This window comes from Malus domestica, chromosome 15 (genome assembly GCF_042453785.1).
Source record: "Malus domestica chromosome 15, GDT2T_hap1".
NCBI lineage: Eukaryota > Viridiplantae > Streptophyta > Magnoliopsida > Rosales > Rosaceae > Malus > Malus domestica.
The window spans coordinates 50,769,824-50,793,857 of record NC_091675.1 but is presented as its reverse complement, the minus strand read 5'-3'; the positions used below and the strand labels follow the sequence as shown (position 1 = coordinate 50,793,857).

At 36.9% G+C, this 24,034-nt stretch overlaps 1 protein-coding gene and 2 pseudogenes across 1 annotated transcript in view; all 3 read left to right on the top strand.

The window, feature by feature from the left end:
* The first annotated feature begins 11,143 nt into the window (after positions 1-11,143).
* LOC103429696 (putative 12-oxophytodienoate reductase 11) lies at positions 11,144-13,938 on the top strand (annotated as a pseudogene).
* Positions 13,939-17,635: 3,697 nt separating this feature from the next.
* LOC103446504 (putative 12-oxophytodienoate reductase 11) overlaps positions 17,636-24,034 on the top strand; it is a 39,909-nt gene continuing 33,510 nt past the window's right edge. The window contains exon 1 of the mRNA XM_070814419.1: positions 17,636-17,776. Coding sequence (XP_070670520.1) covers positions 17,688-17,776 — 89 coding nt within the window. The 5' untranslated portion in view covers positions 17,636-17,687. The remainder of the gene's footprint in view (positions 17,777-24,034) is intronic.
* Positions 18,204-20,246, top strand: LOC103446501 (putative 12-oxophytodienoate reductase 11; annotated as a pseudogene).

Sequence of the window (24,034 nt, the reverse complement as noted above, 5' to 3'; positions counted from 1 at the left end):
GTGAGCTCTAGGAAGTGGATTGACGAAAAATATCCCTCCACGTGAGTGGCAGCATGTTTTTACTGCAAAAAGATGGAAGCTAACATATGTAGTAGATTCCAAAAGTTAAGAAAGTCTAAGTAGTTTTGGGTTTAGGAGGAAGCTAATTTGCAAGGATCGAAATTGAACAAAGCTACATAAGAATAATTGTTTTCCGTCACTGCAATAAAGCATCATATATCTCACTTCACTATGCCACACGTAAGACATGGTTAGGAGTTCTTGTTGAGCATATTCAAAGTACTTGCTGTTATCATCCATCGTTGAGTCCCGATGATGATCCATGAAGACTATGCCGCATGTATCAACCCGACCAAGACATGATACATCAACAAAGTCAACGCCAAGACCTATTGCATCTACATCTACATCAGCAAAGCATCAGGTGATTGAAGTCATGCAAGCCAATCCTAGACAACCTTGCCGACCTCTACATGACGTCACTACCGAAGTCAACCTTCCATAAGCTTGTCTAAGGAACTGGTCTGCCTAACTATTCATATGCAATGCCTGTAGTTCTCATTTGGAAGTTCTGTCAAACTCTGAGGGAGTATCCAGAAGTATACTCACTTGATCTTAATGTATTTTTTTTTCCTACGATTAGGAGCATTTTTCCTACTGGGTTTTTGCTACCTAACTAGGTTTTGACGAGGCACCCATCCTGGGCTGATCATACCTTTGTGAGCTCTTCTACTTGCGTCCAGAAGACGTATAGTTTTGATTTAATGCAACTTCTCACTTTTCTCCTTAGTCTATGGGTTTTTCTCCCACCTTAGGTTTTACCATAGCGAGGTTTTGTGAGTTTTACTTTTTATGCATTCTTTCATTGATATGAGACTCTCATTCGCTCATTGTGCTGACAACTTCATCAATTGTACTTACTTCATCGTTGAAGACCTAATGCGCCATTTAGTTGAGTATTTACACACTCAAGGGGGAGTGTTGTAGTCCTATTAGATTAGGAATGCGATTGTATAAATCATAGTGTATCTAGGGCCATCTTTGAATATTCCCTTAGTAGTTAATATCCTATTAGAGTTGTAATCCTAAAAGTGTAAGGAATTAACCTTCCCTACTACTATAAATAAAGGCACAATGGGGTGGAATAGAACCTTCTCTCCATCTCACAATTACACATCCCTCTCTTCTCTCTCCATGCCTCACCTTCTCTCTCTTTCTGGCCTCCATAATTGGTCAGTAAATTATGCCTACAACAAAACAATAAATAATTTGAATTTTTAGTAAGTCTAAGTAATAAAGAACCAAAAACCCAGAAAAAACACATGCAGCCACCATCTACCAAACAACAAATGTAAATGCCACTAATCATTTTTCACTTCAATTTTTCAACAACCCTTCTCAAAATCAAACCCGTCTCTTCATTACCTGACTCCAACGTTGCTAAAAAAATGCATTTTGAATTTGTGCAAATTCATTGTAGCGAGCTTTAGGAAGTGGATTGACGAAAAATATCCCTCCACGTGAGTGGTAAGATGTTTTTATGGCAAAAAAATGGAAGGTAACATATGTAGTAGATTCCAAAAGTTAAGAAAGTCTAAGTGGTTTTGGGTTTAGGAGGAAGCGAATCTATGAGGATCGAAACTGCACAAGAGTACATAAGCATAATTGTTTTCCATCACTGCAATAAAGCATCATCTACCTCTTTAATTGGAATAATTGAAAAAGAGTAACAAGGTGAAGCAAGTTTCAAATGAAAATCCTACCAAAAGTGATGATGGCCCTTGGTAACAATGACGGTCCCGTTGAGCATGATGAATCAAATGAAAGGATGAAACAGAAAAAGAAAATAATTGAACCAAAAAGCATGGATGTGATGTAAATAATGGGTATGTTTTCCCACATGTGTATAGTAATGTGTATAGTAAATACTCACATGCATATAGTAAGCCTTTCACTATGTTGCTTGTGATTTGCTTCTATAAAAGCAAGTCTTATGGAACACAAAAAAAAAAAGATTGGGAGATGAATGTGGGAGACTCACGGGAGAGATAGGAAGGAAGAAAGGAAGAGAGAAAAGAGAGGAAGAGGAAGAGAGAAAAGAGAGGAAGATGAGAGGAGATAATAGAGAGAGTTATCTTTGTACTCTTATTATTTCAGATTATAATGAAAGCACCACTGCTGCCCCGAGGATGTACTCCAGGCACATTGACTGTAGAGGAACCTTGTAAATTTTGTGTCTTGTTTATTTATTCAACTGCACACGCCGTCGATTTTACAACACGTTATCAGCACGAGAAGCTCTTATGTCAGTGGAAAGCACAGCGTCACAAATCATGTTCACCTCCTTCAGCTGGAATATCACAGATAACAAAAAAAATTTCATTTCATCTTCAAATCTCAGTACAATTGATTTTCTTGAAGCAACTATATATATTGTTGTATAACTGTATATCATCCTTTGCAGAAGCAAAAGAGTTCAGACTCAAAATTCGTAAAGAATTTGACAGCCATGTAAACAACCTTGGAACTCCAACTTGCGGTCCTCGGATTGAAATACTTTCTTCTTGAAAGTTGTTCGTCTGCTCAGTATTTAGAACATATCAAATTTTCAAAACACTTTAACGGTGCGATCATCACAGATGTCTGAAATACCAAACTAGTTTCCAATTTCCGCAGAAAACTGGACATCCACCTTATGAGTACCAAAACTCCATTTCGGTAGCTCAGATTGAAATTGTTTCTTCACGAAAGTTGTTCGGTATCCTCTTATCCATATCATACTAAAATGTGAACTAAATCTAACGGTTGGATCTTCTCATAAGTTGCAAACACTCTTGACTCCAAAACTTATGGGAACCGTTTCGACTTTTTCGAAACTCATCGGAGGAGGAACACCAATTGGAACTTATTGTTACTATTATTTACTGAGTAACCAAAATGACTTCAGAACTGTGAAATAAAAATAAAAATAAAAGGAATCAAACAAAAGAAGTGGTAGACCAAGAAAAAGAAAAAGCAAATGATGAGGACTTAATCATTGCATTTTCTGTTTTGGCATATTTATGTGCATGGTGTTGGTTTAAAGCCCATATCACAAGTTCTATTTATTTAAAGCAATTTATTTACAGTGGGTAGAATTATTACCCTTTGCTTTAAAGCTTTGATATTTATGTGCATGGTGTTGGTTTAAAGCCTATGTCACAAGTTCTATTTATTTAAAGCAATTTATTTACAGTGGGTAGAATTATTACCCTTTGCTTTAAAGCTTTGATATATATGTGCATGGTGTTGGTTTCAAGCCCATGTCACAAGTTCTATATATTTAAAGCAATTTATTTACAGTGGGCAGAATTATTACCTTTTGCTTTAAAACTTTGATATTTATGTGTATGGTGTTTGTTTAAAGCCCATGTCACAAATTCTATTTATTTAAAGCAATTTATTTATAGTGGGTAGAATTATTACCCTTTGCTTTAAAGTTTTGATATTTATGTGAATGGTGTTGAATCAAAGCCCTTGTCACAAGCTTTATTTACTTTAAAGCAATTTATTTATCATGGACGGTTTTATCGCCTATTGCTTTAAGTTTTGATGGTGCTGAATTAAAGCCCTTGTCACAAACTTTATTTACTTAAATGCAATTTATTCATTATGGCTGGAATTACCGCCTATTGCTTTAATTTATTTATTGTACTTATCTTTTGTTACAATGAGTATATATAGGACCTAAAGTTCATTGATCAGATGAGAACCTGCAGTTTCTTGATCCTCATCATATAAAAATGATTAGACCTGAAGTTCCATCACGCAAAAAGATCAGGTATGAAGTCCCTTGATCCTCAAGATCAGGACATGAAGTTCCTAGATGAGTACCGTAAGTTTGAAGTGCTGCAGTGCCTTAACTTAATTGTAATAAAAGCCATAAGAGTCTCAGTCTATAGACTATTAAATAAGGCTTATGTCCATACTCAAAATGGTTTAGCAGAAGCATTTATTAAGTGAATGAAATTGATTACCCGCGCTCTGCTCATTAAAACGAAATTGCCAGTTTTCTACATGGGGACATGTAAACTTTACATGATGCATTATTAATTCGGTTGAGACATGTTACCAATCATCAATACTTCTCAGTACAACTCGTGTTTGGGAACCAGCCAAGCATTATACTTTTACGAGTTTTTGGTTATGTTATCTATGTGCCTATTGCATTGCCACAACGTACTGAAATGAGGCATCATCGCGGATTAGGCATTGATGTTGAACACCATCTATCATTCAATATTTGGAACCCTTGATTGAGGATATGTTTACCGCGTGGTTTGCGGATCGTCATTTTGATAAGACAATTTCCCACCGTTAGGGGGAGAAAATAACATTGTTCCAGAAGAACGATGAGAAAATATCATTTCAAAAGAATGATAAGAAAAGACCGTTCCAGAAGAATGAAGAGAATTTGTCTTATTTTGATTCACGAAGCAATCAACATAAAAATGAAGTAAGAATAATTGAATGATGCAACGATATATCAATCAAATGCTAGATGCATTTAATGATGCAAGAAAGTGATGAAATGACATATATTTGTTGCAAATGTGCCTACAAGAATTAATGTCCCTGTTGGACAATATAGTGAGCTAGTAAATAATTTCTCTGTTGCACGCCTGAAGCGTGACAAACCTTTAGACTCAAAAGGTTCAGTTATTCGAAAGAAGAAATATGGCACTACTGAACTATTACATTCCTGAAGCATAACTGTTGCATGCCAGAAGCATGACAGTCGCCGCATGGATACACGTCCCAGATAGGACAATCCACGGACATGGGAATATTGATGTCTCATGCATGTAGCATGATAAACGTATAGGTTCCAATGACTCAACTCCCCGGAAGTGGAGATTAAAATCCAAGCTCAATAATGCTCAAGAGGAGGTTATGATCCACATTCTCTAAATTATGACTATCCTGGAATAGATAGTGTCATGCCCTTGAAGAGGTAATGGATATCCAAAGAAATGAAAAGCTTTTATGCATGTGCATGCACATGAGAATATGGGATCACGGATTGATGATAACCAATGGTAATTTTGGTTTTTACAAGTAGCTACTAAATTCATCAATGAGCTGTGTTAATATTGAATTACGTTCTTTTGTTCGTCGACAAAAGGAAAATTATTGGCCAAAAATGGAGAAAGGCAATTCCATTACAATTTTGTAAGAACGTGGAAAAATGGACCTATATATTTGAATACAATACAAATAGCCAGAAGATGTTGAACCAAGGAGGTTACATATGGGCATTTGTAATACAGTGTAATACACTCACATGATATGACACAAGGTTACTAATTGAAACCTGAAATTATACTCTTGTAAACGAGTTCATATAAATAGAGAATTATATACGAAGGGTTGTGAGTCGCCCACATCATATCTCCATAAGTAAATCCCTCAAGTATACATGGGAGCAAATTGCTCTGTATAAATTCCAAAGAAAAATGTGTCATGAAGTGTAGAAAATCCCTGAAGGATTCAAATTGCTTGAAGTAAGCCCCCGAAGGGTAAATCATAAAATATGTACTCAATATCAATGGATGGTATAAATTGTCTTAGTGAGTACTATCATTATGATATTGTTGCAACATACGAAAATCTCTTGCAAGAGTCAATGACATTAAATTAGAACTCTTGAAGACTTGATGATATTAAATTGAGACTCCTGAAGAGTCAAGAAAGATTATAAAGTGTTGAGAGAATTATTGTCACGGGTTGCAGATCGAACAATCTACCAACACGAATCTTATCCATGATGTTTATGATATTAAAAGAACCGTATGGATTGAAGATTATGAGTTGAATACTCAAATGATGAAGACACTAAGAATAATCATTTATTTTCATAAGGGTAAAGATAAATTAATATTTGGTCCAGAAGTACCACATCTTAGTGAAGTATATGCTTTATTGTATTTGGCACAATACATTGAATGAAATAAAGCTTATCTATTAATATCTCCAAGAAATTACAGATATGTACATACACATGAGTTAAAACAAACAAACAGGATTGAGCCTTCACAAAGATTGCTCATGTGAAGCTTCAGTACTCGAAAGTACCCCAGAAGGGGGAGGCACTGGAGATTGATCATGTGGCATCCCAGTACTTGGCAAAACACCAGAAGGGGAAGACATCAGTTGCTTTCGGAATCTAGCAACGAACCTCTGGTAATCACTTTGAATCCGACTTTCGGATTCTCGCAGCTGATCGAGCTTTCTTTTCATGCTCGTCGAGTTATTATTTGCAAGCACGTGTAACAGTCTATTCTCGTGCTTGAGCCATCTAATCTCTTGTTTAAGACTTGCCACCTCAGCCATCAATGATTCAACTTGGTGAGTTTGAGCAAGTAGGTGTTGGCCCATATTGGAAACAGAGCTAGCACACTGAACACTAAGAGCCAATGAGTCTTGAACGGTCGACTCATTAGATCGTTTTGAAAGGATCCTGTTATCCTTTGGAGTGAGAAGATTCCTAACTACCACAGTAGCGGTTATGTTATTCTTCATCACAGAGTCCCCAACCGTAAGAGAACCATTAGAAGATAAGAAGGACGGGCGCCATATTTTATCCTGACGCTGCTCGTCTGTATCACTCCTAAGATTCAAATTTAAGCAAATGTTAGATGAGCAAGTCATTTTCAAAAATGATGAAGGAAAAAAGAGGTCAAATAAAATTTCAGAAGTGCAAGATGGGCGAAATTTCTACAGGCAGCAACTTTCTGAGCATACTCTTGAACTGATGTCTCTATAAAAAAAGAGGCAACATAGCCACTTGTTCAGAGATCAAAGAGGCACCGTTCTTCGAATTTCAAAAGCCAGATTTTCCTGAATAAAGTTCGTTGGCATTTTTCAGACGCAATCTCAGCTTTTTCGGATATTGCATGCAACTTTGTCAAAGATCTCTGACAAAGTTGAAAACGCGTAAATCTTATTGTTCTAATTACACCACAGTTGCTGACAAGAGTAAAGGCACAGCACCACCACTTGCTATTGGGAAATCTCTATATATGTCGACCTCCGTTCTCCATAACAAGGCAGACCTGCAAGCATGTCCAACTCTTCCTCATCTCCGAGAATGCATCTTCAACACAGCATCTCGAAATACTCAGTTTTCTTCCTCTCCGAGAATACATCTTCAAACAAGTCACACCAGAGCAAGATTATCTCATATCTTCAGGGACGAGAGCAAGAGTAGTCATCTTCAACTGTTGTTGGAGCTGGGTCTCCAGTCACCAAGAAGTGATGAACCATTCAAATGCAAGGGTTTGCATTCCACTCCTGCATCAGGGGACAAATCCTACAAGAGAAGATGCCACACATGTAGGGGGAAACCCAGGTAAAATACCACTTATGCAAGGGTAACAAGTAAGGCAAGTGAAAATGATATATTGAAGCATGTGGAGACAAGCGCAACAAACACGTGCTGATTCATCCCCGACAAAGTCGAAGATCACTTGTCACGTGAAACTCCTCACGGTACAACTTCATTCAAGATCAAGCCTCGAAGGTCTTTGAAGAAATCACAAGTTTGATTCAAGATCAAGTGTCCATCACCCTTGAATTAAATTTAGCTCCAGATAAAAGAAGTAAATTCAGACCTTTGAGGCCCTCCAGCCCAGTTCAAGAACAAGCCTGTGGAAAGTTAACAACAAGTAAAGTAACTATTTCGGCAACTCTTTTTGCTAAGAGACTGAAGCATAATGATCAATGATTAGCCTAAAGAAGTTGAAATCAGGGGGAGATACTCGTCAGGGGGAGCATCCAAAAACTGATATTGATATGTGGGCATCTAAGGGGGAGTGTTGTAAATAGTGGGTATGTTTGCCCACATGTGTATAGTAATGTGTATAGTAAAGTACCACATGTGTATAGTAATGTGTATAGTAAATACTCACATGCATATAGTAAGCCTTTCACTATGTTGCTTGTGATTTGCTTCTATAAAAGCAAGTCTTATGGAACACAAAAAAAAAAGATTGGGAGATGAATGTGGGAGACTCACGGGAGAGATAGGAAGGAAGAAAGGAAGAGAGAAAAGAGAGGAAGAGGAAGAGAGAAAAGAAAGGAAGAGGAGAGGAGATAATAGAGAGAGTTATCTTTGTACTCTTATTATTTCAGATTATAATGAAAGCACCACTGCTGTCCCGAGGATGTACTCCAGTCACACTGACTGCAGAGGAACCTCGTAAATTTTGTGTCTTGTTTATTTATTTCACTGAACACGCCGTCGATTTTACAATAGGATGCAATTATTTGGATAAAAGTAAGGCATCCAAATTATTGTCAAATGGTCGTTGGTCGTTGGTGCCGTCCACATTGGCAGCCATCTATTCTCAACTAGCGCATTGTATGATGATTTGATAACAGCATCTTCAATGAACGTGTAATATAATTATTGTCAAAATTAAATTTACTGGTTGACGTGGCCAATCAAATAGAGATGTTAAATTTTTTTTCTTTACAATGAATATGTTAAATATATACTTTATTAATATAGAGTGTTGCAAGATCCACCCTAAGTCTTATTTTCTTACTCACATTATAATTTCATCCACTAAAAAAGTTAAAAAATAAAAATACTATTTTTTGTCCACTATTATTCTTAAAATAACCTCTAATGTATATATCTAAGTTATTTTTTAATTTTTGAAAAAAAATAAATATTAGAGCGTTGAAATTCCAGGTAGACTCCACCCACCGCGAATTTCAAAGCCTCCCCTTCCAGATTTTAATTCTAGTAAGAATCCCATAATTCGGTCACTTACCAGTTCTCCAGCTGATTGCAACTCTCCTTCCTTCCCTCTATCCAGACCCCCAACGCAGTCCCCTTTCCTCCCCTTCCAATTCTCACGACCAAGCTGCATGCAACATTCTCAAAATTTCATCCTCATGCCCCATTTTCAAATTCGGGACACCCAATTCCATCTCTCCAAGCCCAATTCCTTCTTCTGGTCTCACATTTTATTTTTCAAAATTTTAAATAATTATTATATTAGTAAAGTGTTTTGAACAACTATTATATATAATTAAGCTAGGGCAACAAAAAAGAATTTTTTTTTTGTGGAACACAAAAAAAAAAAAAAAAAAAAAAAATTATTTGAAGGGATTTAGGTAGTTGCAGAAAGATGGTGAACAAAGAAGAGAGTCCTATTTTCTTTTTTTAATTTTTGCTTGGTCCTTAGATGTCATTTTACAAGAGATTAGATTAGTATCCAATTTTTTTTATATTAAAAAATGAGTAAGAGATAAGACAATGAAGTAAGTTTATCAGCACTCTTAATACACTGGGCTACATGGTTGTGTCTTTTTTTTTTTGAACAAACGATATTATCTACACTAAGGAGATGAGAAAGTGGGCTTAAGCCTCATAATGGGCTAGCAATAATATGGCTCAACTTCGCATTTGGTAAGAATCAAACTTAAGACCTCTCACTTACAAATGAAGAGAAATACCACGAGATCCTTGTATTAAGTGGCACTGCATTAACTATTAAAAATGATTTTTTTTTCCATCTTATTGGTTGGCAATGGTATTCATGCATTAAAAAAAAAAATTAAAAGCGACACTTAGTAATACGGTCTAGTGGTATTCTTTTTTACTTGTAAGTGAGAAATCTTATATTCGATTCTTGCCAAAGACTAATTTGAACCATATTAATGCTACCCATTATAAGGATAAACTCATCTCCTCCCCCTTAGTGTAGATAATGTCGTTCGTTAAAAAAAATAAAAATAAAAGCATTTGACCCTCAAGCCTTATGCTACCAAAAAAGACAGTCAAAGGCGATGCAGTCAATCCATGTCAACTAATAACATTTCGGTTGGAAGAAATTGTGTTGTTTTTCTATCCCACATGGCATTCCGCATCACATTTGACATCTCCTTTCAGTTGGAAGAAATTTTTCTATTTTGGGATTTGTCAAGTGCAAAGTGAGCACAAATTTTAACCCTTTTAATTTGAGGATATATTTTTGGGCCATCGGCTCTGCTTTGATAGATTATTTGATCAAAATGCTAAAAATGTGCTACCCTTTCATGTGGTATCAGAGATGAAAAAGTCCATATTAGCAATAACAGTTAATAAAGATTGTATTAGTGTTTTTCAAGTGAAATACCAATTCCTATGTGATATGATATGGATTAACAAAGGTGGTAGCTATCAAATCTGACAACAACTTCAAATCTATTTTAAGTGATTACTAAATTCTTTTTCTCGTTTTTATTATTATTTTCTGTTTTAAAAAACTTACTACAATTATTAGAAGTAAATTAATGTGATAAATAATAATTTAAATTTGACACATCGGTGAATAACAAAATTTCAAAAAAGATTAAAGTGCCACATAAACTTTTAAATTGAAATTTTATGCCTAAAATTTAATATTTTCTTTGGAGATAGTCCAATCAGATACCAATACCATACTTCCTACGTTAGAAAAGAAAAAAAAAAAAAAACATGATTACGTAATTACAAACGTCATCAAACATTTCAAAAGGAGCCGCCCGGCCTACCACTGCCTCTGCCTCCCCAGCTAGTGCTAGTGTTGTTTTATAGTTCCTCTTCCTCCTCTCCCCGAACGGTATAAATATCCCAATTGTTGGAATAACCTTAGTTATTCGCATGCATACTAGGTCACGATATGAAATTAGACAAGAAAGACTTACCTGGTGCAGCCATGATTACTGTTAACACACTCAAGAATTCTTCTACTCACTCAAGACCTTATATTCCAATGGTGATAGAACCCTAATTGCAGAACGTGCTTCCTTGTGAGCAGGGAACTCTTGCGCTTATAGAAGCAACGACAGCCAACTCCCATCTATCGTGGAGGGTCGGTTATTTTCCCGTTGCTTCAAGTCCCAATAGTGTAGAGGTGGTTGTGATTAGTGCTTTCTTTTCAAATGCACGATGAAAGTATACCCCTCATTATATGATGTAGCTTTCCACGTATCCAAACTCTTATTAATTTGTATTACCAACATATTATTTCTCCTTTATCTATAACTAGTTGAGTTCACATAGGATTCTTACACCAATATGAGAGCATATCAAATCAAATCAAATAAAAAATAAGGATCAAGCTCTGAAACCAGTTGAATTGAAATGGCTACCACTAATCAAGCTCAAGTAGGTGGTCCCACAAGCCCTCTCCTTGCTCCTTACAAACTTGGAAACTTCAATCTTTCTCATAGGTAACTTAACTCACGGGCTCAACCTTTTCTACAGTTTATATTCTTCTACATTCTGCATTGATTTTGTTGACTTATTCTGCTGGAGCAGTTGAGATTTGGGCTGTTGGGTTTTGTTCATTTGGAAACAGGGTTGCAGAAAATCCCGGTTTTCTTACAAGAAAAATGAAATTACTGCTTATTTTTTGGGCAACTTGCAGGTTACTGGGCAGTTTTTGTGATTGTCAAATGTTTTTTTGCCTATGCAAGAATCCTGAATTTTCAGAAATAAAAGCAGCAACTTTCATTGGATGGTTTATTATGTAACATTTGCTTGTTCACGTTACTTGTAAAGCAAGGAATTGGTTTAGTTGATTGGTTGGATAACCAGGGTTTCGTTTGCGAGTTTCTGCTCGTTGGTTTGTATTGATGTCGACCGCTATGAATTACTTGCTTTGTGTTCAAGATTGTTTGATTGTCAAATTCCTAGGAGCTCGTGCAGAATACGCTTATTGTATATTTACATTGTAACTAGGACAGAGATCATACAACAATTAGTAGTTACAGGTCATTCGATAATGTTCCTCACCCACATTCCGTCTTGATCACTCTGTATTTATAATTTACAATTTCTTTTTCCTTTCCAGAATTGTTTTAGCACCATTGACCAGACAGAGATCATACAACAATGTTCCTCAACCACATGCTATCTTATATTACTCTCAGAGAACTTCGAATGGGGGTCTTCTCATAGCTGAAGCCACTGGAGTTTCCGACACAGCTCAAGGGTAATTTCAACAACAGTAGATTCATAGACTAACAAGCATTTGAGGGCGTTTATTTCGTTTCAAAGTTTGATGAAATTTTTGGTTCTTTAATATACGAAGGTACCCGAACACACCTGGTATATGGACAATGGAGCAAGTTGAAGCCTGGAAACCCATTGTTGATGCTGTTCATGCTAAAGGTGGCGTCTTCTTCTGTCAGATTTGGCATGTTGGAAGGGTTTCTAATAGCAGTGCGTTTCTGACTTACACCTTTATGACCTCACTTTTACCATAGAATGCTTTGTTAACATGAGTGAATAATTAGACCTATTCAGAAGTTTGATGTATAACATAATGGTGTATGCATCAGAACGAGCGAGTGATTATAATTGACAACATTGTTGCTCAAATGACGATAAAACTTGGACTTGTTAAGTTCCGAGTTGGTGTTTTTAACATAACCCATAAGAAGACACCACTCTTATGACCTTGCTGTTTCGGAAGCATTTGTATTATTATTAAGGAAAACTAATGAAAATGGCTTGAAAACTTTGAGTTTTAATGATAAGGAAAAAATAAAGGGTAAAGTGAATAATACCAGGATTAACTTTTTAGTGTAAAAATGTAGTTTTTCATTAAAGTGAACAATACCGGGAGTTTTTCGTTAAAGTTCCTTTATTATTATTGGATGGGAAGAAGTTTGATGTTAACATAACTCAGAATTCAGAACTAGTATATAGCACGTGTGGTTATAGTAATTTGTAACAAAGGATTCCCACTTAAAAGAGTGCTGCTGTGGATGTTAGTTACTGTCGTTAGACTTCAGGTTATAATTCTTTCTCTCCTTGCTTACAGGTTATCAACCAAATGGGCAAGCTCCAATAACTTCTACTGACAAGCCGATACGATTAAATGGCATCGATGCTTCTGAATTCACGCCTCCAAGACGATTAAGGACAGATGAAATTCCACAAATTGTCAATGATTTTAGACTTGCTGCAAGGAATTCTATTGAAGCTGGTAATTTGTCTTTACGTTACATATGAAACATAATTTACAACAACTCAATTTGCTTCAATGCTTTAGGATCTAATACCGTCAGTATGTTGAAATTGTTAATCTGCTATATAGGCTTCGATGGAGTTGAAATTCATGGGGCGCATGGCTACCTTCTTGATCAGTTTCTGAAAGATCATGTGAATGATCGAACAGACCAATATGGTGGATCTCTAGAGAATCGTTGCCGCCTTCCTCTGGAAGTTGTTGAAGCTGTCGCTAACGAAATAGGAGCAGATAAAGTTGGAATTAGATTATCTCCATTTGCTGACTATATGGACTCAGGGGATTCAAATCCAAAAGAATTAGGCCTCTATATGGCCAATGCCTTGAACAAATATGGAATTGTGTACTGCCACATGGTTGAGCCGAGGATGAAGACAATGGGAGAAAAAGATGAAACCCACCAGTCTTCTTCCCATGAGAAAGTCTTTCCATGGTACCTTCATTGCTGCTGGTGGTTATGACGGGGAAGATGGAAACAGTGCTGTGGCCGAGGGCAGTGCAGATCTTATTGCTTATGGCCGTATTTTCTTGGCGAATCCAGATTTGCCAAAGAGATTATGCTCCTCTAAACAAGTACAACAAAGAGACATTCTACATACCTGATCCCGTCATTGGTTACACTGATTATCCATTTCTTGAAGCCACCACTTAAGTTTACCGCAAAGACGGGAGCTTGAACACTAGGGCTCCTTTGATTCATCCGATTGAGTCTGTACTATCTTAGATGGATTGTTTTCAACTATATTGTATTGTACTGTTGTATCTTATTGCATTATCTAGTATTGTAGTGTCCAATGTTTGGGAGGGTTCCGGACTTAGAGGCCGGAAAAGTTATACTGACAGTATAATGGCCGTAATGAATAAGTAACATTTGTGAAAGAGGAAACTCAATTCTTATCCCTATATAAAATACAACCAATTGATCCTAGCTGTGCCTTTTATTCTCAAGATGTTGAAGCCATTGACCGCAATTTGTCAGCTGACCGTTTGCCTAAGATATTTGGAGCAGATGCGGCTTTTGAGGATCAACTCGTTTCCCTTAGATGTTCTCACTGCATGGCTTTTTTTCTTCTCTGAGCGAATGCTGTTTTAGAATCTTTGTCATTGTAATATATGGCCTCGTTTCGTCTCTAGGTTTAGATTGGAATAGATAACTCTTAAAATTCAAAGGGGATTGGAGAGGGTAAGAATGGATAATCCCTCATTGTTGCTTTCATTGTCTTAACATCCATTGTAGTATTTATTTTCATATATATACAAATATATATATATATATATATATATGCGGTCCTTTATTCAAAAAAAAAAGGATTGATCTTCATATCATCCGCATATCTCTCAGCCAACCAAGTACTGGTCACACTTGTATTGTTTTCATCTTTTCCACAAGTGTGATTTGGAACAAATGTTTTTACATATAAAGGAGAATGTCTATCAGATTGGTCATTAGAAGCATCACTTGCCAAGGGCATGAATTTGAGCCTTAACCTTGTACCAACCATTTGTGGTTAACTTGTAAGACCTGCATATTATAAAAGTGTCTATTCACAGCTTCTTTGAATTCCTTGGAACTTGGGAATGTAAGAATATGAGCATGAGTCTAGAGAATTGGTGATTCGTCTCAAGTTTGATAGAAAGTCTTAATGAGTATGGATTATTAATCCATGTTGTTCTAGGATTCAAATAGAACGGGGAACTGATTCACCTATTGTAAACAATTTCAGTTTTCTGTATGGATTTTAATAGGAAAATCCTTATTGGTTTTGGCTAGGATTATGTTCTATATATATAGTGAACTACTCTTACAGATATTACGCTGTGTCTCGGACTAAAACCTATTATTAGTTTGAGCATTTTGAATCTGGAAAGAGGAGAAGGTTTACTAGTTTTGCTGTCGAGATTGACCATGGCTTCTTCTTCTGGTGCATCTGCAGGTAGGATTTCTACTCTATACAATAGTTATGAACTACAGTTCGTGTTTGGATGGCTGTGATTCATGTTACATGATCTTGGTTTATATGTTTAGTCTAACAAGAAAAGACATCCCCAAATCAAACTCTATGGTACTGACATCAGTTTCTTTTCTATGATGTTTAAACTTGGGTCGTTTCTTCATCCTCCTATTCCTTCTCATTGAATCCGGTTCTTCATCACTAGATGAGTTCCCATATAGGCTTCTAAGTTCTTCCAAGTTCTACCCATCCGGCTCTCTAGTTCTTCTACTCCAATTTCATTCTGTACATCTTTCTTGTTGACAACTTCTACATTTTGCGCGTAATCTACGTACATGATCAGCTTCGCCAGGCTTTTCTATGCTTCATGTTCTGGCACATCCACATCCACCAAATTAGTTTGTAAGATATTTGGTTGAGCTTTCTCTGTTACAAGTCTCTCTACTCCAATATTAGTATGATGCTAACTGCTCCTCTATTACAATCAATGTTGAAATTGCATTAATCTCTTTTTGGTTATTTAAGGCATGCTTTCACTTTAACCTCCCAAAGTGGAGAGATTTTTCAGTGTGACTAGTATAGGGGATGGGACACCACGTGTCATTATACAAATGGTAGGATATGTGTGCTAAAAAGTTAATAACTTAAAAAATAAAATTTCCCACCACTTCTATTAAAACACGTGGTGTACCACTTGTGTTCTCGTCACAATGAAAAATTTCTTCCCAAAGTGAAGCTACGATACTAAAAAATGGGGGTCATGAAATTTTTTGCACAAGGTTCTAAAAGATATTAAGCACTAGTTGGATGGCGGGTTGGGGTTTAGCGCTAGTCAGGCAGCGGTTGTGGTCTAACGCCTAGGTGAATATGACTAAAATTTATTATACATCGTATAAATAGGTGTCTATTTATACTTAAAAAATAGATAATTTCACTTATATACATAAATTGTAAAATAGAATGACATAGATTATAAAGTATTAGAATATAATGAAAACATGAGGAACAAGCATATAATGTATATCCATCTAATTATCTAACAAGTCTCTTATAATATATTGAAACAAATAAAATGCAAAATGAATTCTATCCATTTTCTGTCTAAATGAGAGTTGCGACCTAGCTAGGTGCCTAGATGGGTCTGGGCGGGCGCCTAAGCAGGTGTAGGAGCCCTATTTTAATTAATCGGGATAGTGGTCAATTGCCTAGCACCTAGACTGTGCTATGCTAGACGTGAATTTTTAGAACAGTGTCTATGCATAAGGACCTAATAGACTAAGATTTGTCTTTAGCAATTGTCCTATACAGTCATCACAACAAACCCGACACAAAACACATACTACGATGTTAAACAATAAATAATTTGAATTTTTAGTAAGTCTATGTAATAAAGAACCAAAAACCCAAAAAAAACATGCAGCCACCATCCACCAAACTACAAATGTAGATGCCAGCAATCATTTTTTACTTCAATTCTTCAACAACCCTTGTCAAAATCAAACTCGTCTCTTCATGACTTGACTCCAACATTGCTGAAAATGCATATTGACTTTGTGCAAATTAATTGCAGTGAGCTCTGGGAAGTGGATTGACGAAAAATATCCCTCCATGTGAGTGGCAGCATGTTTTTACGGCAAAAAGATGGAAGGTAACATATGTAGTAGATTCCAAAAGTTAAGAAAGTCTAAGTGGTTTTGGGTTTAGGAGGAAGCGAATATGCAAGGATCGAAACTGAACAAAGGTACATAAGCATAATTGTTTTCCGTCACTGCAATAAAGCATCATATATCTCACTTCACTATGCCACACGTAAGACATGGTTAGGAGTTGTTGTTGAGCATATTCAAAGTACTTGTTGTTATCATCCATCGTTTAGTCTCGATGATGATCCATGAAGACTATGCCGCATGTATCAACCCGTCCAAGACATGATACATCAACAAAGTCAACGCCAAGACATATTTCATCTACATCTACATCAGTAAAGCATCAGGTGATTGAAGTCATGCAAGCCAATCCTAGATAACCTTGCCGACCTCTACATGACATCACTACCAAAGTCAACCTTCCATAAGCTTGTCCGAGGAATTATTCTGCCTAACTATTCATATGCAATGCTTGTAGTTCTCATTTGGAAGTTATGTCAAACTCTGGGGAAGTATCCAGAAGTATACTCACTTGATCTTAATGTTGTCATGCTCCGATCCCGAAATACATCCAGGATCGACACGTGACGTTACCAAATACCCGTATCACTCACATACCCCGCCTCCGGGATATGGACAATGCACAACTCAAGATTCGAATTTCATGATAATTTTTCCTTATACTTTATGGCTGCATCTAACCTTCTCGTTAGACTGCCTACATACCCTCAAAAGGGATCAAGCCATTCGTAGTTCACTTTCGCTATAACTCGACATATAACACAGTCTGTTCAAGCCAAAATGCATAACAGTCCTCAATCAAACATTTGGACTTGAAGAGCATGAATTATTCGATTCAAACTACATAACAACCCGCATGACAATCAAGGTTTCTATTTCATCCATCATATAAATCATTATGTTTCACATAATACCGCAATTCATAGTATTTAACATATCAAAGAACCAATGAAGCACAATATCAAACCAAATCAAGTGAAAAATAAGGATCGAGCTCTGAAACCAGTTGAATTGAAATGGCTACCACTAATCAAGCTCAAGTAGGTGGTCCCACAAGCCCTCTCCTTGCTCCTTACAAACTTGGAAACTTCAATCTTTCTCATAGGTAACTTAACTCACGGGCTCAACCTTTTCTACAGTTTATATTCTTCTACATTCTGCATTGATTTTGTTGACTTATTCTGCTGGAGTAGTTGAGATTTGGGCTGTTGGGTTTTGTTCATTTGGAAACAGGGTTGCAGAAAATCCCGGTTTTCTTACAAGAAAAATGAAATTACTGCTTATTTTTTGGGCAACTTGCAGGTTACTGGGCAGTTTTTGTGATTGACAAATGTTTTTTTGCCTATGCAAGAATCCTGAATTTTCAGAAATAAAAGCAGCAACTTTCATTGGATGGTTTATTATGTAACATTTGCTTGTTCACGTTACTTGTAAAGCAAGGAATTGGTTTAGTTGATTGGTTGGATAACCAGGGTTTCGTTTGCGAGTTTCTGCTGCAACTTTTGCGTTGGTTTGTATTGATGTCGACCGCTATGAATTACTTGCTTTGTGTTCAAGATTGTTTGAATGTCGAATTCCTAGGAGCTCGTGCAGAATACGCTCATTGTATATTTACGTTGTAACTAGGACAGGTGTTACTGAAATCCGCTGTAAGCCCGAGATGTTGAAACCAAATAAACTAGGAAAAGTATGTCTCCTTTCTGGATATTTCGTCGTATTACTTAAATCTTGCTGTTTAGCAAGATCTGATAATACTTCCTGTCAAACTTGTCATAGGCTATGCAGTATAGGTGCATTCTGATAATATACTTCTTCCTTGCCTTCTGAGTTGTCTTAGCACCATTGACTAGACAAAGATCCTACAGAAATGTTCCTCAGCCGCATGCCATCTTATATTACTCTCAGAGAACATCTAACGGGGGTCTTCTCATATCTGAAGCCACTGGAATTTCTGACACCGCTCAAGGGTAACTTCACAAACATTAGCTTTTTTCAAGTTTCTTTTATGTTAAATTTTAAATGGAAAACATACATTTAATTGTATACTTCCTTCATTTCAAAGTTTGATAACATTTTGTTTCTTTAATACAAGAAGGTACCCAGACACTCCCGGTATATGGACAAAGGAGCAAGTTGAAGCATGGAAACCCATTGTTGATGCTGTTCATGCTAAAGGAGGCATCTTCTTCTGTCAGATTTGGCATGTTGGAAGGGTTTCAAATACCAGTGCGTTTCTAACATACACTTATATGACTTCACTTTGTCGTTGAAAGCGTTCAGATCATAAGTGAAAAGTTAACCCATTGAAGCATTAGAACGCTGCCTTAATATTCCTGTACTAGAAATCTTTCACATTGTGATTCTATCTATATTTTCTTACAGGATCTCAGCCGAATGGGCAAGCTCCAATCTCTTCTACTGACGAGCCACTAAGCCCCCAACTACCATCTAGTGGCATTGATATTATTGAATATACTCCTCCAAGGCGATTAAGGACAGATGAAATCCCACAAATAGTCAATGATTTCAGACTTGCATCAAGAAATGCTATGGAAGCGGGTAATTTGTCTTTGCTTAAGTGCGAAATAAAATTTGCGAGAACTCAAAATTGCTTTCAACATATGCAAACGAACCATCTCTTCCAGAATCCGAATGTAATTAAAGGCATAATTTAATTTCCAGTTTGACTAGATCTAGATGTGTGACAATAGTTCATGCTAGATTTCAAATAATATTTGGTGCACTGAAATTGTTTGTCTGATATACAGGCTTTGATGGAGTGGAAATTCATGGGGCCCATGGATACCTTATTGATCAGTTTCTGAAAGATGAAGTGAATGACCGAACAGACCAATATGGCGGATCTATGGAGAATCGTTGTCGATTTGCTCTGGAAGTCGTTGAAGCTGTTGTTAACGAGATAGGAGGGGATAAAGTTGGAATTAGATTATCTCCATTTGCCAACTATTCGGAATCAGGGGATTCAGGTCCGGAAGCATTGGGCCTTTATCTGGCCAATTCATTGAACAAATATGGGATCCTGTATTGCCATATGGTTGAGCCGAGGATGCAGACAGATGCAGAAAAGAGTGATTTCCCCAGAGTCTTGTACCCATGAGAAAGGCTTTTAATGGTACCTTCATTGCTGCTGGTGGTTATGAGAAGGAAGATGGGAACGATGCTGTGGCTGAGGGCCGTGCAGATCTTATTGCGTATGGCCGTATTTTCTTGGCGAATCCGGATTTGCCAAAGAGATTTGAGCTTAATGCTCCTCTAAATAAGTACAACAGAGAGACATTCTACATAGCTGATCCCGTCGTTGGTTACATTGATTATCCATTTCTTGAAGCCACTACTTAAGTTTACCGCAACACATGGAAGCTTGAACACGGGCTCCTCTGATTCATCCGATTGAGTCTACTATTTTAGATAGATTGTTTTTCAACTATATTGTATTGCACGGCGTTGTATTTTATTGCATTATATAGTATTATAGCAATGTAGAACAGATGATCGAGTGGATTGAAGATGAAATGGACTGAAGGATAAAAAAGGATGCAGCGGGAATTTATAAATTTGGCGTCCGAGCTCCATTTTGGGCTCATGATATTTTTCAGAAAGAGCGTGATGTCCCGGTTCAAACACGCTACTTTGCCGTGACGTATGATTTATTTTTGCCATTTCTAGGTCGTTTAGACTTCCAAAACCGCATTTTAAAGTTTGTAATAAAAATTCGAACCTTTCGTTTATCGTCCGATCTTCTTTTACTTTCCCTAAGAAACCCTTGAGCTTCCCAAGGGTCGAGTTATGTCTATTTAAGCCTTATGGACTTACAATTGCTATGTAATCATCATTCAATTATTATAAAATAAACCTTTCGGTTTTCTCAGAACTCCAGTAGATTCCGGAAAACTTTGTCCTTTGAGGGTTTACGTTTGTATTCCTTGGTAGCTCGTGCTGCATCATGTAGTGTCCAATGTTTGGGAGGGTTCCGGACTAGGAGGCCGGAAAAGTTGTACTCTCGGTTCAGTGTTGTACCGTATTACAGCGGGAATGAACTGTTGTCAAAAGGTAAATAAGTAACATTTGCGAAAGAAGAAACTCAATTCTTATCCCTATCTAAAGTACAACCAATTGATCCTATTTGTGCCTTTTAATCTCAAGTTGTTGCAGCTATTGATCCAAGCTTGCCCGTCTTAGAGGTCAATGATTTTTCATCTTCAAAGGATTAGAATGGGTGATGCACTTTTTCACACATAAAACATCTATTAGACCAGTGATGACACGAGGACTATGTCTTTGTTGTGAGAGAGAATGCCTTGATTAGAAGGGCATTGGAACGAAACGAACTTATCCCTCACAATCCTCTCATTTGGAAAGGGATTATAACGGATTATCCCTCACTGTAACTTTCATTGTCTTAACATCCATTTTAGGATTAATCTCCAATCATAAGCTCATCTCTCAGCCAACTAACTACTGGTCACACTACTTGTATTGTTTTCATCTTTTCTACTAGTATGATTTGGAACAAATGTTTTAACATATAAAGAAGATTGCCTATCAGATCGGTCATTAGAAGTGTTTGTCATTAGAAGCATACACTTGCCAAGGGCATGAATATGAGCCTTAACCTTGTACCAATCATTTGTGGTTAACTTGTAAGACCTGCAATTGTTATAAAAGTGTCATTTCATAACTTCTTTGAATTCCTTGGAACTTGGAAAAATAAGAATATGAGCATGAGTATGAGTCTGGAGAATCGGTTATTCGTCTCAAGTTTGATAGAAAGTCTTAATGAGTACGGATTATCAATCCATGTTGTTCTAGGATTCAATTAGAATGAGGAGTTGATTCCCTATTATATGAGGAAACTGTTTGCACCTAAAATGTACCCATTTTTACTCATTTGGGCCATTTGGTCTAAATATGGTATTTGGAGGATTGTTGTGCAAGAAGAATAACTTGGAAGGATATTTGGTTGCAAGTGGGGTAGTTTGACATTATAATATTGTTTTTCCCTTTTGTTTGAGTGGTGGAGGTTTGCCAAGAGCTTTGTTTAATCAAAACAAATGCTTGCTTTTGGATTGGAAGATAATATGCATACATGGAAATGGACAATGGAGGAAACAAGCCACCTTGCTTCTTTTAATTATTAGTTGCAAGTGGTGGAGACATGTGCTAGAAACATGTGTTGGGAATAGGGCTAGGCACGGGCCGGGCCGGTCCCATTTTTGAAGGGACCGGACCGGACCCTAAATTAAAGGAGACGGGGCGAGCCGGGCCGGGCATTACAATTCTGAAAATAGGAACCGGACCTTACCCGGCCAGCTTGAAACGGGCCGGTTCGGTCCGGGTACACGAGTCCTTTTTTTTTTTTTTTGCTGTTTAAAAATGTTTGCTGCACAGAATCTGTGCAAAAAAAAGCCTGCAGTAGCACAAATTGCAGTTTGAAAAGCAGAATGAAGATGAAAAAACTGCATATGGTCAAACAAGCAGTGGGAAAACGTACACTATGAATGGTATAACAGAGTTTACAGTAGCAGAAATATTTGATTATGTACATGCTGTAAGAATGATTACTAATAAGTTTGATGCTTTGCTTCTTTTCAATTTTATTACTTGACTACTATTATTTTCTTGAGATAGTTATTTTCATGTTTGCTGCACAGAATCTGTGCAAAAAAAAAAATGCAGTAGCACAGATTGCAGTTTGAAAAGCGGAATGAAGATGAAAAAAACTGCACATTCCAGTTTACAGACTTTACACAGATTCCAGTATGGAAAAAATCACAGATATGATATCTTTATGACGAATCACCAGCGGATATGTGTCTAGCACTTGAGATATGATATCTTTGTACCGAGCTGTTAAGGAGCACTCGTGCCTTGAAAAAAAAAAGTGATACAATTGAGGCAAGCTTAAATACAGTTAAGGAGCAAGTATACAACAGACTGCAACCTCTTAAACACATGTACATAAAATATCAAAAAAGCCCAAACGTAAAAACAAACCAACTTCCTAACTTAGGAAAAAAAAAACAGTGTCCTAATTTAATTATTTTCCAACACTCTCTTCAAAAACTTATTTTCCAACAATCGTACCCAAAATTCAATGAAACAAATAAAAAATAAACTCAGAAATATTTGGAATTATTCGATAATGGTATTGAAGTAGGCAGGTAATCGTGAGCTACTTGTTTGCAGACAAGGAAAGCAACTTGCTTTCTATTTCCACAAAACAAAAAAGGAAATGGAGCAAGTTGAAAAGTTACTGCATGATTAAGTAATACACCTGTTCAATTCCAACCACATCAGGACCTCTATATAAACCGACCATGGCATACCAAACCCACAACTTATCCTTCCTTTTCCCTCTGCAATATTCATATACAAATTAAGCTTAGCCTATTGAGGTTCTAAAATCTGGTCCGACCTACTTATTATATTTATAACAAAATGGCCGACACTACTGAAACTTCCTCATTGACTGAAAAGTGAAAAGCACAACCTCATTTAAGGACCACAAAACAGAATCTGCATATGTAATACACAAAAGCGATCCTGATATAAGTGTTGTGCACAGGAAAACAACAAGCGTCATACACACACAACACACACACATAGTCAAATCTGAAAACTAGAATAAGCATAATTTACATATATACAACCATCACAAAGAAGCCCTCTCTTGCGAAGAGTGATCAGAGCGCAGGGAGGGACAATCTATTACGTTTTCAAATATCATATTACTGACATTGAAGATAATCTAATGACCTCTAGTCTTACGAAACACATAAATGGTACTCAGCGCTAAAACACATTGATTATTTGAAGCTTCTCAAGTCCTTCACCTAAATGTTCTGAGGACGACAAATAAAACCGAAAACAGAGAGAACGAGAAACAACAAGTGTTTCATCGGACTTGAGAAATCATCATAGATCTTCCCTTAATTCCAGGGAAAAGCCATACATAAAAATTATCCAAACAGATCCATAACTCCTTCACCCAAATGTTCATGCATTCATCAAATTACTCCCACCTAAAGATTTAGGCTCTAATCAAATCCTATTATTCATGCATTCATCAAATCCTCCGCATCAACAAAAATAAAATTCGGAGAAGTAGACTTACGGTAGCCGGCAAAGTAACGGATGTCGTCGAGGTCGGAGGATGGTTGGATGGGTGGTGGTGGTGCCGTTGTGTTGGTCGCGGCGGCGGTGATGGGCGTTCTCTGGAATGTCGTCAGAGTAGGGGTTCGAGGGATGGTAGAGAGGTGGGATTTTGAGACTGTGAGAAAGAGACTGAAAATCTGAAACTGATTCTGGAGCCCTAGTTAGAAATTATCGGTTCAGATTGCAT